General features: G+C 40.3%; 1 protein-coding gene across 2 annotated transcripts in view; it reads right to left on the bottom strand.

The window, feature by feature from the left end:
* Positions 1-3,352: 3,352 nt before the first annotated feature.
* LIPI (lipase I) overlaps positions 3,353-19,336 on the bottom strand; it is a 104,354-nt gene continuing 88,370 nt past the window's right edge. For both annotated transcript variants that reach the window (XM_065541127.2, XM_005548943.5), the window contains one exon: positions 3,353-4,120. In XM_065541127.2, coding sequence (XP_065397199.1) covers positions 4,033-4,120 — 88 coding nt within the window. In that variant the 3' untranslated portion in view covers positions 3,353-4,032. The remainder of the gene's footprint in view (positions 4,121-19,336) is intronic.

Here is a 19,336-nt window from a genome sequence, read left to right as displayed (position 1 = left end):
AAAATGGCAAAAGTTTCTAAAAAAGATTGAAACCTGATGCAAAAAACAATAGAGAAATATACAAAAGATAAATTATGTTCATGCTCATTTTATTTATTTATTTATTTACTTATTTATTTATTTTTGAGACAGGATCTTGCTCTATCAGCCTGGCTGGAGTGTAGTGGCCTGAACTCTGCTCACTGCAAGCTCTGCCTCTCGGGTTCAAGTGATTATCCCACCACAGCCTCCCTAGTAGTTAGGAATACAGCCTCATGAAATGATATCTGGCTAATTTTTTGTATTTTTAGTAGAGACGGGGTTTCGCCATGTTGGCCAGGCTTGTCTTCACCTCTTGGCCTCAAGTGGTCCGCCCACCTTGGCTGGCCTCCCAAAGTACTGAGATCAAACTGGGAGGCGGAGGTAGCAGTGAGCCAAGATCATGCCACTGTACTCCAGTCCTGGTGACAGTGCGAGACTCCATCTAAAAAAAAATATATATATATATAAAATATATATATACTATACATAATATATATATTATATATATAAAATACATTCATACAGCCAACAGACACATGAAAAAATGCTCATCACTCACCATCAGAGAAATGCAGATCAAAACCACAATGAGATACCATCTCACACCAGTTAGAATGGCCATCATTAAAAAGTCCGGAAACAACAGGTGCTGGAGAGGATGTGGAGAAATAGGAACACTTTTACACTGTTGGTGGGACTGTAAACTGGTTCAACCATTGTGGAAAACAGTGTGGCAATTCTAGAACTAGAAATACCATTTGACCCAGCCATCCTGTTACTGGGAATATACCCAAAGGATTATAAGTCATGCTGCTATAAAGACACATGCACACATATGTTTATTGCGGCACTATTCACAATAGCAAAGACTTGGAATCAACCCAAATGTCCATCAGTGACAGACTGGATTAAGAAAATGTGGCACATATACACCATGGAATACTATGCAGCCATAAAAAAGGATGAGTTCATGTCCTTTGCAGGGACATGGATGCAGCTGGAAACCATCATTTTCAGCAAACTATCGCAAGAACAGAAAACCAAACACCGCATGTTCTCACTCATAGGTGAGAATTGAACAATGAGATCACTTGGACACAGGAAGGGGAACATCACACACCGGGCCTATTGTAGGGAGGGGCAGAGGCAGGAGGAATAACATTAGGAGATATACCTAATGTAAATGAGGAGTTAATGGGTGCAGCACACCAACATGGCACGTGTATACATATGTAACAAACCTGCACTTTGTGCACATGTACCCTAGAACTTAAAGTATAATAAAAGAAAAAGTAAAATAAATAAAATACATGTTTTCAGTCATGTAATGTATATGTGTGTATTCTTTTTATATGCTATATATTATGTGTATATTATTTATAATATATAGATAAAATATACATTATATATAGAAACAGACAAAATATACATTACAAACACTCATTCACACACATGTGCCATGTGGTCTAAGATATTGCAGTGTGGCAACACGTACACATTTCACAAGTTTACGTCTTTGAGTTATTCCGGAAGACTGTTATCACCTCTGGCAAGGAAGTTTCATTAGGAGGTTAACGGGTTCTAATATACATGAAACGGTTGACTACTGCCTTGTTTGTTACCCGGAGGCCCTAAGCAATCAGGAAGACAGGAAGAAAATTTCTGCTTTTGGTAACGTTTGCAGTGCATTTCATAAGTGTCATTAATGTCACAGGGTGAGATTGAAAAGCTTCTGGGGATATATGGAAAATCAATGGGGGGCACTAGAACAGTAAAATAGCATGAGGTTGTGTGTGTGTGTGTGTGTGTGTGTGTGTGTTAAATAATGTATGAAGATTGTGAGTAGATGCCCAAGTGCTGGAGAAGAGAGAAACAGTATCTCTGTGGACTGGAGAAAGGACTGTGGAGGGAAGGGCTGCAGTGTAAACTGAAGAAACTGTTTTAATGAAAATCTGTCAGACAGTAGAGGTACAGGCAGCACTGCTTAAATCCCAAGGGAAAAAGGAGAATGTATTTTTGTGTAGAACCTGTTTCTAATACCTGAAGCACCTTCACCTACTTCCAGGTGAGCACCAACAATGGCCCCAATTCATCTTCAAGTGGATTATTATCAAAATACATCATTATGATACTAACAGGTCATGGCAGGTGTTATAAATTGTGTCCCCACAAAAATTCATATTTTAAAACCCTAACCCTTCATTCCTCAGAATGTGACTATACTTGGAGATAGGGCCCTTCAGTGGGTGATTAAGTTAAAATGAGACTGCTAGAGTGGGCCCTAATCTAATCTGACTGGTCCCCTTAAAAGAAGAGGGAATATAGACTTACTGAGACACCAGGGATGTGCATATACAGAGGAAAGACCATGTGAGGTCACAGCAAGAGGGCAGCCATCTGCAAAGAAAAAAGAAGAGCTTCATAAGCGTGTTAGTCATTGTCGCAGTGCTATAAAGAAATACCCAAGACTGGTAATTTATAAAGGAAAGAGGTTTAATTGACTCACATGAGGAGGCCTCAGGAAACTTAGAATCATGGCAGAAGGGGAAGCAGGCACCTTTTTCACAAGTGGCAGGAGACAGAAGTGTGAAGTGTGAGCACAGGAAAACTCACTTTTAAAACCATCAGATTGTATGAGACTCACTATCGCAAGAACAGTATGGGAGAAACAGCCCCCATAATGCAACCACCTCTCACCAGGTTCCTCCCTTGACACATGAGGATTACAATTCAAGATGAGATTTGGGTGGGGACATAGAACCAAACCATGTCAATAAGAAACCGAGCCTGCTGACACCTTGACTTGGACTTCTGGCCTCTAGAATTGTGGGAAAATAAATTTTTGCTGCTTAAGCCACCTAGTTTGTGGTATTTTGTTATGGCAGCTCAAGCAAACTAATTCAACGGGCAATCAAAATACAAAGGCTGTGACTGTGGTTGGCAGAGTGTTAGAAACACACATAAATCCTTGGGGTATTCAGACACAAGTGAGAGAGAGCTCAGCACTAGAATTTACTGGACTGAACACGGGAATTAGAGAATGCTAAGAACATTTAGATTATGATTTTGAATGTGATCATTTGTAAATCAAGGTAACAGATAACACACATTGAACTTAGGGGATTCACTTAACATAGGAGTTAAGAATATGGACCCAGACATCTTAGTTTTGAATTCTGGTCCTGTGCATGATTCTGGATAAGTTGCTTGGCCTCTGTCTCTTGGCTTCTGCATCTGCGGAGATAATATGGCTAACTGCATATGGTTTTCATAAGGATTAAATAAATTAATATGTATAAAGCATTTAAACAGTTCCAGGAACACAGTGATATACATAAGAGTTAGCTATCATTTTATTATTGTCATTATGAACAGACACTGCTCAAAATACTTTATTAGAAACAATTTTCACAAAAATTACTTGGGCAACTGAGATATGGTGAGATAAATTAACTTACTCAAGATCACACCATTAATAAGTAATGGAACCAGTATTTCACCCATAGGTTATTTATTGTACTCCATAGAAACAAAGCCATTATTTACAAATGACTAAAAATGATGCCAAGTAGATGATTATATAAGTGTATATGTTTACTAGGTTCACATTAATGCAAGTGATTTCTCCAAATGAAAATTTACAAATAAAATAATGTGTTCATTATTTACCTTAGTAGTAAAATAAATTTTCTGTTTAAAACAGTGAAGTATTCACTAAACTTGCCTATTTTTCAAAAGACATTTATTCATTATTAGTAAATAGTCAATGATAAGTATTAAATGAGGAAGCAGAAAAAGTAGACAGAAAAAAACAACTTTCAGAATGTATTTGGAATGCTTAACTGTATGCATTTTTTATTTTCTTTATTTTTGATTCTCAATTTTTTTTTAAGAAATAGAAATACCTGAATCTCAAATTGAACAGTGCATTATTAAAGAAAGACTGATTGCATTGTTTTGTTTACAAGTCCGTTAATTCATAAACAAGTGCATTTGATAGAAGAAGGCATCTTATGTTTTCTTTGGTGTACACGCGTTTGGATAAAGAAACACTTCCTCTCTTTCTTTAAGTACAATATTATACCTGCAAAGAGGTGGTCTGAGAAAGAGAAAAAGGGAAAGAACAAAAAAATAACTATTAGTAAAAAACAGAGTTGATGTCCTTCTCTCATAAATATTAGAATAGTCCATGCCTGTAACTAGCTAGTTCCCAAAATGTAGGGAGTTGGAACAAATCTATGGGATCATTTCCATTCTATCTCATTTGGCTGTGTAGGGATGAAATAGACATAATGCTTATAAGAAAGAAAAAAATCTGTTTCAACTTCTTTTCTCACTGCCTTATTGGAAAACTCAATTGTATGAGAAAACTTAATTGTATGAGAGGTACAGTTAGATACTGATGCAGTTGAAACTTGAACTCAACTCAGTATCCAGGCCATTCCTTCCATCATGATGGTCACCAGAAGAGAGTCAGGGTGAATCGCATAGACAAAGTTTGCCGAAGCAACTTAATCAATCCTCTTATGCCACCTAGTAAAATGGAAATAATAAGTCCTAAAGTATTCTATATCTTGGACAGATTTTATATTTAATATTTCAAGCTTCCCAAGAAGCCAAGTCACTGCAGCACTGTTCACATATTTATAATAAAATAGTAAGACAAGTGTGTTTTCTTTTTTCTACAATTGACTAAAAGCTCATGACCTTATTAGCATAGCATTGAATTATCTTCTATTCATACATATATAATAAATACATATTTTTTGAAATATTCTATATTTTACAAAGCCTCTACAAGCTTTACAAAACAGCTTAGGCAGGTACACAAGGCCTATCAATGTTAAATTTTACCAAAACCTTTGAGAAAAAATAATTTGCTGTCCTTTTACATTGTAAAAGTTCATCTAGTGTCACTGTCATGAATTTTGATATATTTTTTATCTTATGTTTAATAGTTCCTTCTCCCAGGCAATAAAAATAAAAACACTATAATTTTGTGATATATTTTGAATTACCAAGGGAAAATAATATTATATATTTATCTTTCTAATTTCAAAATGCATGTTGAATTTGTACTTCTAATGCTATGCTTACCACACATTACCAAAAATGAGCACATTACATTGATAAAGTATAAGATTGATCTAAAATAATAAAAAAGAAATCAAGTAATAAAATTTTTTTAAATTCAAATACAATCTAGTTTTCTATTTTAATCCATATATATTATATCAAAGTACAAAAAATATATAAGCTTCTTTACTTCAAAAATCTCCTTAAGGCTTTTGCTCAACCTATCACCACATCTATCCATTTAGTATTCTCTTTTTTTTGCCATTAATATAGAGGCCCCTAAATTTGACTTCATTTTTTTTATTTATTTGCTTGTTTTAAATTCATAACATTATATGTATTCATTGTGTACATGGTGTTTTGAAGAATAAATACATTGTGGAATGGTTAAATATAGTTAATTAAAATACACATTTCTTAATATAGTTATTTTGCAGCAAGAGCATTCAACACCTACTCTGCATTTTTCAGGAATATAATATTTTGCAGCACGATAAATCACGATAAATCTCTTGAACTCATTCCTTCTATCTAACTGTAATTTTCTATCCTTTGACCAACATCTCCTTAACACCTTCCCCTCCCAACTGCCCAGCCTCTGGTAACCATGATTCTACTCTCTGCTTCTATGAGATCAACTTTTTCAGATTCCACATGTGAGTGAAATCCTACAGTCTTCGTCTTTCTGTGCCTGACTTATTATACTTAACATAATGTCCTTCAGGTTCATTCATGTTGTTGCCAATGATGGGATTTCCATCTTTATTATGTCTGAATAGTATTCCAATTTATAGATCTCTATCATCTATCTGTCTCTATATAGGTGATATATATATACACACACATATATACTATATTTTTCTTACTGCTTCATCCACTATTGAAATCTTAGGTTTATTTTTTATCTTGGTTATAGTGACTAATGCTGTAATAAGCATGGAAGTGCAGATATCTCTTCAACATACTGATTTAATTTCCTTTGATATATACCCAGCAGTGGAATTGCTGAATCATATATTTATTCTATTTTTAATGTTTTTAGGAACTTCCAAACTGTTTTTCCTAACAACTATACTACTTTACATTCTCATCAGTAGTTATCAACCATTCCTTTTTTCCATGTTCTCACCAACATTTATTATAACTTTTGTCTTTATGGTAATAGCCATTCTTACAGTAGTGAGGTGATACCTCTTTGTGGTTTTAATTTGCATTTCCCTCATGGTTAGTGACATTGAACACTTTTTCATATACCTGTTGGCCAATTGTATGTCTTCTTTTGAAAAATGTCTTTTCAGATCCTTTGCCCAATTTTTAATTAGGTTATTTGTTTTCTTGATATTGAGTTGTTTGAGTTCCTTATATATCTTGGAGATTCATCTCTTATCATATATATACTTTGCAAATAATTTCTCCCATTCTGTAGATTGTCTCTTACCTCTGTTAATTATTTCCTTTGATGAGCATAAGCTTTTTAGTTTAACGTAATCCTATTTGTCTATCTTTGCATTTGTTGCCTGTGCTTTTGAGGTCATATCCAAAATATCATTGTCCAGACTGATATCAAGAAGATTTTCCCTATATTTTCTTCTAGCAAGTTTATAGTTTCAAGTCTTAGATTTTAGTCTTTAGTACATTTGGAGTTGATTTTTTTTTTTTTTTTTTTTGTATAAGGTATGACATAAAGGTCTAATTTTATTCTTTTGAATGTGGATATACAGTTTTTCCAACACCATTTATTTTTATTTTGTTTTTTTAAAGTAGTAGATTCAGGGGGTACATGTGCAGGTTTGCTACAAGAATATATTGTGTAATGATGAAGTTTAGGTTTCCTGTGTACCCAATCACCCAAATAGTGAATGTTGTACTCAGTAGGTAATTTTTTTTTTTTTTTTTTGAGACGGAGTCTCGCTCTGTCGCCCAGGCTGGGGTGCAGTGGCCGGATCTCAGCTCACTGCAAGCTCCGCCTCCCGGGTTCACGCCATTCTCCTGCCTCAGCCTCCCGAGTAGCTGGGACTACAGGCGCCCGCCACCTCGCCCGGCTAGTTTTTTGTATTTTTTTAGTAGAGACGGGGTTTCACCGTGTTAGCCAGGATGGTCTCGATCTCCTGACCTCGTGATCCGCCCGTCTCGGCCTCCCAAACTGCTGGGATTACAGGAGTGAGCCACCGCGCCCGGCCAGGAGGTAATTTTTTAATCTACATCCTTCTCCCACTGTAATCTCTTTTAGAATCCCAGTATTGATTATTTCCCCCTGTATTTCCATGTGTACCCACTCCAACACTATTTATTGAAGAGACTGTCCTTTCTCCACTGTGTGCTCTTGGAACCTTTGTTGAAAATTAATTTTTAAATGCGTGAATTTATTTCTAGGCTCTCTATTCTGTTCCATTGGTCCACATCTCTGTTTTTATGCTAGTATTATACTACTTTGGTTACTATAGCTTTCTAATATATTTTGAAGTTATTTGGTGTGATGTCTCTAGCTTTGTTCTTTTTGCTCAAGATTGCTTTAGCTATTTAAAGTATTTTGTGGTTTCATAGAAATTTTAAGATTTTTTTTTCTATTTCACTGAAGAATTTCAATGGTATTTTGATGGAGATTTCATTAAACCTGTAGATCCCTTTGGTTATTATGGACATTTTTAACAATATTAACCCCTCCAAGCTACAAACATGGGATATCTTTCATTTATTTGTGTCTTCTTCAATTTATTTCATCACTGTTTTACAGTTTTCTGTGTAAGAATTGTTAACCTTTTTGGTTAAATTTATTCCTAGGTATCTTATCATCGTATAGCTATTGTAAATATATTTGTGTTCTTGATTTATTTTTCAGATACTTTGCTATATTGCATTTTCAAAGCTATCTTTGAGAATGTTATATTAGTATTTATACATATTCATGTATTTTGTTTTTAAAAATCGAATCATACTCTTATAAAACATCATGCTTTTCTCACCAGGCAATATCTTATGAATCTTTTCATGAATATAAAGAAACATTTAAATATATAAAAAAGAAAAATTAATTCTTGTATATTGATTTTGTATTCTGCAACGTAACTTATTCCTAATATTCTTTTAAAATATTACTTGGATAAGGTTTCCAGCAATAACCAGGGAAAGGAATAGTGCCTGTTTCCACCTGCCATGTGAGAAAACCCAATTCATAGTTCACTGGATAAGGCACACAGAAGGGTCTTCTCTAAGTAGTGGGAATCATTACACCTAGACTGAGCACTTATCCAAGTTAGCTTAATAAATTTTGAAAGCAGGACCTGAAAGGTGTAACCCCAGTAACATTTTGTAGGAATACAAAATATAGAACATTCAATAAGATACATTCACAGCATCTATGATGTAATTGAGAATTACTAAGCATTGCAAAGCTGGAAAATGGACCCATATAAGGTGAAAAATCAACCAATTGAAACCAACCCAGAACTAGCACAAATGTGAGACTCAGCAGATAAATGCATTAAAACAGTTATTATACCTTTACTTCAGATGTGGAGACATGAGAGATACGAAGAGGTGAGAACTATGATGTTTGAGATGAATAATACACTTACGAGATTAAAAGCAGATTAGATATTGCAGAAATAAATCAGTGAACTTAATAACATAGCAACAGAAACTATTCAAAATAAAATGCAAAGAGAAAATAGAATTTTAAAATTAACAAAGCTATCATCACACTGTTGTACTATGAAATATTAGATATTACTTCAAGTAGCCAAAAATACTTAAAATTGGAATCCTCAAAAGGAGAAGTTGTAGAGGAACACAGAAAAAAACTTTAAAAAATGGCTGGAAATTTAGATGAAACTTGATGAAAACTATAAACCCACTGTATTATTCTGTTCTCACACTGCTATACAGAACTGCCCAAGATTGGGTAATTTATAAAGGAAGAGGTATAATTGACTCACAGTTCAGCATGGCTTGGGAGGCCTCAGGAAATTTACAATCATGGCAGAAGGCCCCTCTTCACAGGGTAGAAGGAGAGAGAATGAGTGCCCAGCAAAGGGGAAGCCACTTTAAAAACTTTCAGATCTTGGCCGGGCTCAGTGGCTCACATCTGTAATCCCAACACTTTGGGAGGCCGAGGCAGGTAGATCATGAGGTCAGCAGATTGAGACCATCCTGGCTAACACAGTGAAACCCCGTCTCTACAAAAAATACAAAAAATTAGCCAGGCGTGGTGGCATGCACCTGTAGTCCCAGCTACTTGGGAGGGTGAGGCAGGAGAATCGCTTCAACCCAGAAGGCAGAGGTTGCAGTGAGCCGAGATCACGCCACTGCACTCCAGTCTTGGCAACAGAGCAAGACTCCGTCTCAAAAAAAAAAAAAAAAAAAAGTTCTGATCTCATGAGAACTAACTACCACAGGAACAGGATGAGGGAACCACCACAGTGAATCAATTATTCAATTATCTCCACCAGGTCCCTCCCACAACATGTGGGGATTATGGGAACTACAATCAGACCCATCCAAAATGGCTACAAGCCTGCTTTGAAGATTATTGTTAAGACTAGTGGCTCGAACAAAACAAGGAACCATAGAAAAGACCCATAAAGCACAGGCCCAGGAGAAAAAGCAAGGAAAACAGGAAAAACCTGTCCCACAGACCCTGCCAGAGGAGCTAGAGACTCCACTCCCTTATGTTCCAATTTACCCTTCTCTGGCAAGGCTTAGGCAGGAAGCTGCTCCAGCAGCTGCCTCCGGAGGGTCAGACTCAGAGGAGAGTACCCCCTGCACTTCACTATATAGGGAACAGCCAGGGCCACTGCCTGATAAATCAAAGGAGGAACTCAAGGATGAGGTTGGCCTTCTCTGGTCAGGACGTGCCTGAGTCATGCAGATGCCCCTCAGAGAAACTAGATTTGGGTGGGGACATGGGCAAACCATGTCACCCACAGTTCCAAGAAAGCCAACAAACTTCAAAAAACAAGAAGTATGAAGAAAAATACAGCATGGTACGTCATAATAAAATTGCTCAAAATCAGTGACAGAGAAAAATCTTAAAACGAGCCAAGCAGGAAAGTAGATTATCTTTGGAGCAACAAAGAAAGGATAGCAACAGATTTCTCATTAGGTTCAGTGCATGGTAGAAGATGGCAAAACAACATCCTTAAAGAATTGATAGACCAACCTGACCAACATGGTAGTGAAGAAGGAATTCATGAATTTTACAAGTATAATTAGAGACAAACAAGACATTTTTACTTTTTCCTTCAAAAGCTAAGTGTAGTGTGGCAATCTCCCTGCCCCCTCCCACCCGTAGTCTAAATTAGAGAAGAATACTAACTGCCTGTTTTTCCTTCTGTGCTCAACAAGCCTTATCTGTACTTGCTAGTTGCACATTCCTTGAGGCTCAGCGAGTTCCTGCTTCACCTCCCTAGACCAGCTGCAAAGTTACAAGGTTGATACAGAAACATGGTTTCCCAGGGATGTGGAACATATAGTATAAATAAATGTAAAAGACTGATCAACTGCCTTTGTTCTCACTTCTGTAAGTACGCTTCCTGCCTCACATAGCTCCCACCCACTGACTGCTTAAAAGGTGGTTGCTTTCTTTGCCCGGGGCTCAGACTTTCCCGGATGCCAGTCCAACTGAGCCAGTGATCACCTTTTAATAAAGACCTTTCCTGAACTCTGTTGGGTCTCTCTCATCTCTGATTGTCCCACAGCATTTCTGGGGGCTCATCTGGGATTGGAGATGGCAGGTTTTTGTCTCCTTTGACTATGGGTTATAGCCCCAGGATGTGGGAGATTTGGGACTCTTGGCACCACTGGGTAAGACTTAGCCCAGAAGGAGAACAGCTCTCCCGTGTCTTAGAGTCTTCCCTTGACAACGCAAACAGAACCCACTCAGGAGTTGCAGGAGAGTCACTGGAGCAGCGCGCAGGCAGACTACTGAACCACAGTAAGGGTGGTCCCTAGGAAAGTGTGTCCCATAAGGACAGAAGGGGAGCTTGATCACCTCCCAGGGAATGACCATTTATCCAACCCAGAGCAGCTGGGGGCGGCAGGAGTGGCTTGCCAATTTGGATGAACCTCGTGTCCCCACTCACTGGAACTGGAAAAAGGGAGAAAATGAGCCAAAAGAGTGGCAAGTGCAGCAAGGTAGAGCTTCCTGGCAGGGTGACAAGAGTGGCTTGCCACTCCAACTGGGTGTGGGTGTGTGTGAACCTACCCGGGACATGAGAGAGGCTTGTTTCATCCGATGAGGAGTCCTGGGGTAGGAGTGGTGTGTGTATGTGTGTGAATGTGGGAGCCTAACTAGGCTCACCTGGGACATGGGAGAGGCTCGTTTCATCCGATGAGGAGTCCTAGGGTAGGGGAGGTGTGTGACAGTGTGTGAAAGAGATGGTCTCAGGAGAGGCCAATGTGGGGAGTGATGGAGGAGATGCAGATCTCTTAGAGCAGACTGTGTCCTCCGAAGCAAGTGTGGGATGAGCCAGACCTAGGTCACTGTGTAAGGCCAACAGGATTAGTGTCATGGCTTCACAGCTGTACTTGGGTGTGACCTGACCAAGCAGGGCCCGGACCTCCCATAATAGGACTCGGTCTGGTGAATCTGAGAGTGAAAGTGAGAGTGAAAGTGTGTTGTGAGGGAGGAAATGGAAGAAAAAGCATTGAAGCCAACTCCATTAGAATGTATGTGGAAGAACTTTAAGAAAGGCTTTGATGGTGATTATGGAATGAAGTTAACATCGCAGAGGCTAAGAACCCTTTTTGAGATTGGCCCTCTAATGTAGGGTGGCCAGCTGAGGGAACCATAGATAGGGAAATAATTGGCCGAGTGTTTTGGGTGGTCACTGGGGTCAGACAATAGCCTGGGTACCCTGATCAGTTCCCATACATAGACTCCTGGCTGTGTGTGATTCAGACCTGTCCAAAATGACTACAGGCCTGCTTTGAAGATTACTGTAAGTCTCTAAGGGCTCAAACAAAACAAGGAACCATAGAAAAGACCCACAAAGCACAGGCCCAGGAGAAAGAGCAGCAAGGAAAACAGGAAAAACCTGTTCCTCCAGGCCAGCGGAACTAGAGACTCCACCCCCTATATTTTCCAATTTATCTATCTCCGGCAAGGCTTAGGCAGAAAGCCGCTCCAGCAGCTGCCTATAGAGGGTCAGACTCAGAGGAGAATACCCCCCAAACTTCACCACGTAAGGAAGAGCCAGGGCCACTGCCCGATAAAGCAAAGGAGGAACTCCAGGATGAGGTTGCCCGTCTCTGGCCAGGACGCACTCAAGCCATGCAGATGCCCCTCAGAGAAACTAGAGGACAGATCTATCTAGATGCACAAAATGAGGTTCAAAGAGGAGAACGACTTTATGAGGAGAACAGCTTTATGTTTATTAGTCCTTCTCTACTACAGACATTTTCAACTGTAAACAGCATACTCCCTCCTATACGGAAAAACCCCAGGCTCTTATTGATCTAATGCAGTCCATCTTCTTAACTCACAACCCAACCTGGGCTGACTGCAAGCAGCTCCTTCCGTCACTGTTCAATACAGAAAAATGCTGCAGAGTAATACAAGTGGCTAATAAGTGGCTAGAAAGCAACACCCCAGTAGGCATGGCAGATGTCAAACAGTATGCACAACAGACTTTACCAGTAGAAACTGATCTAGGTTTAGACTGAAATTAGGCCCAAGGACTGCTAAACTTTCTGAGATACTGAGAGACTCTGATACAAGGAATAAAGGATGGAGGGAAAAAGGCAACAAACATTGGAAAGGTTTCAGAGGTTCATTAGAAACCAGATGAAAGCCCCAGTGAGTTCCATGGGAGGCTTTGTGAGGCTTACTAACTCTACACACCTTTTGACCCAGAAGCAGCAGGGAATCAGTGCATGGTTAATGCAGCATTTGTGTGTCAAGCACAAGATGACATTAAGCAAAGTTGCAGAGGCTGGAGGGGTTTGAAGGTATGAACATTCCCCAGCTTACCCAGGTGGCAACCCAGGTGTTTGTAAATCAAGGTGAAAAAGCAAAGTGGGAGGCCAAGTGTAGAGTGAAGGAAAAGGCAGAGTTCTTGCCCACAGCCCTGGTTGAAAGAGACGCTGGATTTGCAAGAGGATGTGAACATGTCATGGATGTGGTCACAGTAGAGGACAAGCTAGGCCAGATCAGGAGACAAGGACAGGTAAAGAAGGTCGGCCTAGACTAGAGAGAGATCAATGTGCGAGATGCAAGCAAAGAGGGCATTGGAAAGATTAATGTCCAGAGAAAGAAAAGGATAAGGGCAACAACCAGAGACAGAATGACTGGACAGAGCCTCCTTCTGCCACCGGGCAAGGCAAAGTAAGATCCAACATGGATCTAATTGGGCTAGCAGAAGCCAATGACTACCTTGAAGACTGAGACAGACCGGGCTCCATCTCATTAGGCCCCAAGAAGCATATGGTCTCAATGGTAGTAGGGGGCTGAAAAATAGACTTTATGGTAGACAGAGGTGCAGAACACTCGGTTGTGACTCAAACAATTGGGCCATTGTCAAAAGACTATGCTAATATCAGAGCCACAGGTATCACAGAAAAGACACATTTTTTCAAATCAAAGAGATGTATGACTGGAGACTGAAAAGTCCAACAGAAATTCTTATATTTGTCAAACTGCCCAGTGCCACTACTAGGAAGAGACTTACTACAAAATCTGCAGGCTCAGATCTTCTTTAGTGGAGATATGACCTTAAGCCTAAGGCAAAGAAAGGTTATGGTATTAACACAATCCCCAAAACAGGAATGGAGACTTTATGAAAGTAGTTGCCAGGAGTATGGAAAAAGATACAGTGTAGCTGAAGGAGAAAAACTCTCCACAGACTTAATTCTTAAGTTACCAGGAGTCTGGGCAGAGGACAATCCCCCAGGGCTGGCAGAAAATCAAGCACCTGTCATAGTAGAGCTACTATGAGGAACCTACCTGGTGCAGATCTGTCAGTATAACGTTCCCAAAGAGGCTAACCAAGGGATTGCAAAGCACTTAAAATGGCTCCTTGAATTTGGAATAATAGAGAGGTGTCTCTCCTCATGGAATACTCCCATATTGCTGGTGTTAAAACCTTCTACTGACTGCTGGCCTGTACAAGACTTAAGGGCAGTCAACAAGATGGTGGCTACACTGCATGCTATTATGCCTAACCTATATGCTATGCTTGGACAAGTACCTGCTAGTGCTGCTTGGTTCACATGCTTAGACATAAAAGATGTGTTCTTCTGCATCCAATTAGCCCCTGTAAGCCGAGACATTTTTGCCTTTGAGTGACAGAGAGAGACTTCCCTAAGGATTTAAAAACTCTCCAACTATCTTTGAAGAGGCACTAGCCTCACACTTAAAGGCTTTCTTGCCACCTAGCGACCGATGAGTCTTACTGCACTACATAGACGATTTGTTGCTATCCGCACCCACCAGAAAGGAATGTATCCAAGGAACAGAGAGTCTCCTTTGAGTGCTGTGGAAAGTTGGCTATAAAAATGTCCAAAGAAAAGGCACAGATCTGTGGCCAAGAAGTTCAGTACCTTGGCTTTTTCATCTCACAAGGGCAGCATGAGGTTGGGCGGGAGCAAAAGGAGACTGTAGCATTCCTCAGCCAGACACAAGGCGGCAAATTCAGGAATTCCTAGGGGCAGCTGGTTTCTGCCGCACATGGATCCCCAGCTACTGGGTCCTAGCAAAACCTTTACATGAGGCAATGAAAGGCGGGGGAAAGGAGCCCCTCCCTTGGGGAAAAGAACAGGATATGGCTTTCAAGGAAATCAAGAAAGCTTTAATCCAGGAACAAGCACTAGGGCTGCCAGACATGACAAAGCCCTTTTACCTCTATGTTCATGAAAGAAAAGGAATGGCTACAGTAGTCTTAGTGCAAACGCTGGGGTCATGGAATTGGCCGGTAGCATATTTGTCCAAGCAACTAGACTTTGTGGCTAAGGGATGGCCACCCTGTTTCAAGGCACTGGCCACCACTGCCTTGTTAGCTGAGGATGCTAACAAGCTCACATCTGGACAGAAGCTGATAATTCAGGTGCCCCACACAGTTGTCACCCTGATGGAACAGAGAGGACATCGTTGGCTCTCTAACGGTAGGATGCTGAGATACCAAGGGCTCCTATGTGAGAATCCATACATCACCTTAGAGACTGTGAATACCCTAAATCTGGCCACACTGTTACCAATAGAATATGTGGAACATGGGAAGCCCCCATTATGTGCCCCAGGGTACCACTGCTATGGAGAAACAGTGGATGAAGTCTTTTCAAGCCAGAAAGACTTAAAGGATCAACCCTTAAAAGACCCAGATGTTGAATATTCTACTGATGGAAGCAGCTTCACATCCAAGGGTGTCAGAAAGGCCAGATGTGCCATAGTCACATTAAGCTCGGTGGCCAAGGCCCGCCCCCTAGCGGTAGGAACCTCAGCACAGAAGTCATAATAGCTCTCCCAAGACTGCTACTTCTAGCAAAGGGAAAGTCAGTGAATATCTATACTGACTCAAGATATGCTTTTGCCACCTTGCATGCTCATGGAGCCATTTACAAAGAAAGAGAACTGTTGACTACTGAAGAAAAGGAAATAAAGAACAAGAAGGAAATACAGCAGGTCCTAGAGGCTGTATGGGCTCCAAAGGAAGTAGCAGTCATCCACTGTAAGGGACATCAAACAGGAGGAAGTGATGAGGCTACAGGAAACAGAAAAACAGACAAAGAAGTGAAAAGGGCTGCAATGACAGAAATAACAAAGGAAGAAGAGACTTATGCTATGCCCTTATTAGAGCCTCCCTTTGCAGAGACTCCTAACTACTCATCCAAAGAGAAGGTGTGGTTCACACAGGAAAATGGGAGTTATCAAAAAGGAGACTGGTGGAAGTTGTCAGACGGGAGGCCTGCCATTCCAGAAGCCATTGCCCCCCAATTTATAAAGCAGTTTCACCAAGGAACACACATGGGGAAGACAGCTTTAGAAATTCTCATAGGGCGATATTTCTATGTGCCATACCTAACCGCCATCACTCGAGCCATCTGTGAGCAGTGTGTTACTTGCACCCAGAATAACCTAAAGCAAGGGCCTACTCAGACCCAGGAATTCAGGAAACAGGAGCAGTGCCATGTGAAAACCTACTTGTAAACTTTACCAAGCTGCCTCAGGCTGGAGACTATGATACATGTTAGCGTTTGCACCTTTTCAGGGTGGGTCAAGGCATTCCCCACCAGGACAGAAAAGGCATGAGAAATAACCAGGATATTATTAAAAGACATTATTCCTAGATTTGGACTGCCTCTAACTTTAGGCTCAGACAACAGACCAGCGTTTGTGGCAGAAGTAGTACAGCAACGGACTCAGATGTTAAAGATTAAATGAAAACTGCATACAGCCTATCACCCACAAAGTTCTGGAAAGGTTGAGAGAATGAACCAGAAACTGAAACAACTGTTGAAGAAGTTTTGCCAAGAGACTCATTTAACGTGGGACCAGGTATTACCCATGGTCCTTCTCTGAGTCAGGTGTACCCCTACTAAATTAAACGGGTATTCACCATTCACCCTGTGAGACAGTGTACAGCCGACCACCCCCACTTACATCTCAGGTAAAAGGAAATTTAAAGGAAATTGGAGAACTGACCCTAAGAAGACAAATGCAGGCATTAGGTGAGGGAATGCAAGAAGTTCAAGGGTGCGTAAGAGAAAGAATACCTGTTAGCCTTACAGATGCAACACATCCCTTTAAACCTGGTAACTCTGAATGGGTTAAACGCTGGAATCCTACCACCCTCGGGCCCTTATGGGATGGCCCCTATATTGTAATCATGTCTCACCCTACCACTGTTAAAGTTGCAAGTATTACACCTTGAATCCATCATAGCCGACTAAAACCTGCAGCCTCAGTTCAAGATCAGTGGACGAGTCAGCAAGATCCAGATCATCCAACTGGACTGACCTTGTGGAGGAACCAAGGCACAGCAGGAAAAGATGACTGCCCTGCTCCAACCACACCAGAGGCTGGTCGATCAATGCACGGATGAAGCTTGAGGAAACGTCAAGCCCTGTGCTAGTCACACAACTAGAAGCTGACTAGTCTACACATGGCTGAAGCCTGAGGAAGTTGGTGCCAGGTAAGTAAATGTGAATTAAATTTGCAAGTGTAGTTATACTATCGCTTATACTGATTGTTTTGCTGTCATGCTATCTTTGCAATTGCTATCAAACTTGTTGCCCAGGAGGATGCCCGTGCATAGTGTAAACTTGATCACACTAGTGACAATAATGCTAAAAGGCACAGGAGGAAACCAAGATAATTGTCATCATTATATAGTGGAAGGTTGGTCTGGTAAAGGTATAACAAAAACCCTGTTATATCAAACTTATTATTAGTGTACAGGAACTCCCCTGGGGACTTGTGTTTATAAGCAAACCAGCTACTCTGTCTGTGACCCAGGTCATGGGCAACCACAAGTATGTTATGATCCAGGCCTCCTACCCTACAACTTCTGGTTTGAAATACAAATAGGGAAACCTTTGTTACCCACATATGCCAATCCTAATGACGTTGGAACTGGGAAACTCAAAAGCATAACACAGGTATTCCTTTATTCACATAAAGAATCTGTTTCTATATATTTTGATGACTGTCAGGCTGCACACCTCAGCAACCTAATCTAGGAGAAGTTTGCAAGAACTTAGGACAAGAAAGAGTCAGCACTAAGGCTGCTAAGACCATAATAGGAGAACCAGAAGAAGAATGTCCTGATTGTAACTTTCAATGGACCACACATGAGTTCAACCAACACCTATATACAGGGAGAGTAGCTCTGCTTGCCAGCCAAAAAGTAAAGATTTGTTGTGTGACTAACACATGCAACCCCCTTAATCTGACCATATTAAAGTCAAACATGCCTTTTTGGACAAAAGGACATCAAGGAGAGCTAAGCTTTGATCGAGAAAGAGCAAACCTAGGTGTTACATTGGTCATTATTAAAAAGACTCAGTGAGCTAAAGTTCAAGTCAGTCCAATGTCACGGTTCAGATTTTTCAAATCTTTCAATAAATATTTTAACCCCAAGGAGCCAAAAGTTCAGATTCCACCAATGTTAGCCAAGAACCTGTTCGCTCAGCTAGCTGAAAGTATTGCTACTAATCTTGGAGTCACCTCATGTTATGTATGTGAAGATACCAGTATAGGTAACCAATGGCCCTGGAGGCTAGAAAACTAATGCCACAAAATAACTTTACCATACTGGAATTTGTTACAAGGTTCAATGCAAACCCAAGTGTCTGGCTATTAGAAACCGCTATCATTGGAAGATGCTGCATAGCATGATAGAAAAAGACTTTCAAACTCCAGTAGGAGATACAACCTGTTTAGGTCAGCAATATTTTGAAGAGTCTAAGAACAAGATCCAGTGGAGAAGCTTCATAGATAATTCCTCTGTACCAGATTTTAATCCTCTCTCTCAGTTTCCAACGCTGAATCAGTTGTAGTATCAACTAGACACTCCAACTGTTTGGAGAGCACCAGCAGGACTATATTGGATCTGTAAGACAAAAGTCTACCAACTATTGCCCGAGAAGTGGACCAAAGCCTGTGTGTTAGGGACAATAAGACCATCCTTCTTCTTGCTCCCACTGAAACAAGGGGAAGATTTAAGTTACCCGGTCTATACTGAAGAAAGAAAAAGGACCAGAAGAAACATCTTTACTCAGATAAGTACTGTAGAAAAGATAACCACAAACATAAAGAAGGACATTAAGATAGGTAGCTGAAAAGATAACGAATGGCCTCCTGAAAGAATTATCAAATACTATGGGCCAGCTGCATGGGCCCAAGATGGATCATGAGGCTACAGCACCCCTATTTACATGTAAAACTCAATTGTAAGATTGCAAAGCAGTACTAGAGATCATAGTTAATGAGACAGCCCGAGTCTTGGATCTGTTAGCCATACAAGTCACTCAAATGAGAGATGTTTTATACCAAAATAGGCTAGCATTAGACTACCTCCTAGCCGCAGAAGGAGGAGTTGTGGCAAGCTTAATTTTACCAACCGTTGCTTACAAATCAATGATAATGGAAGAGCTGTTATGGAAATTACTGCCAGAATGCGGAGATTGGCCCATGTCCCAATCCAGACTTGGTCCAAGTGGAGCCCAGACTCATTTTTTGGAGGATGGTTCTCGTGGTTTGGAGGCTTTAAAACTTTGATAATTGGTTTTGTAGCTTTAATTGGAG

Source organism: Macaca fascicularis, chromosome 3 (assembly GCF_037993035.2).
Source record: "Macaca fascicularis isolate 582-1 chromosome 3, T2T-MFA8v1.1".
Taxonomy (NCBI): Eukaryota; Metazoa; Chordata; class Mammalia; order Primates; family Cercopithecidae; genus Macaca; species Macaca fascicularis.
This window is presented reverse-complemented; position numbering and strand designations above follow the sequence as displayed.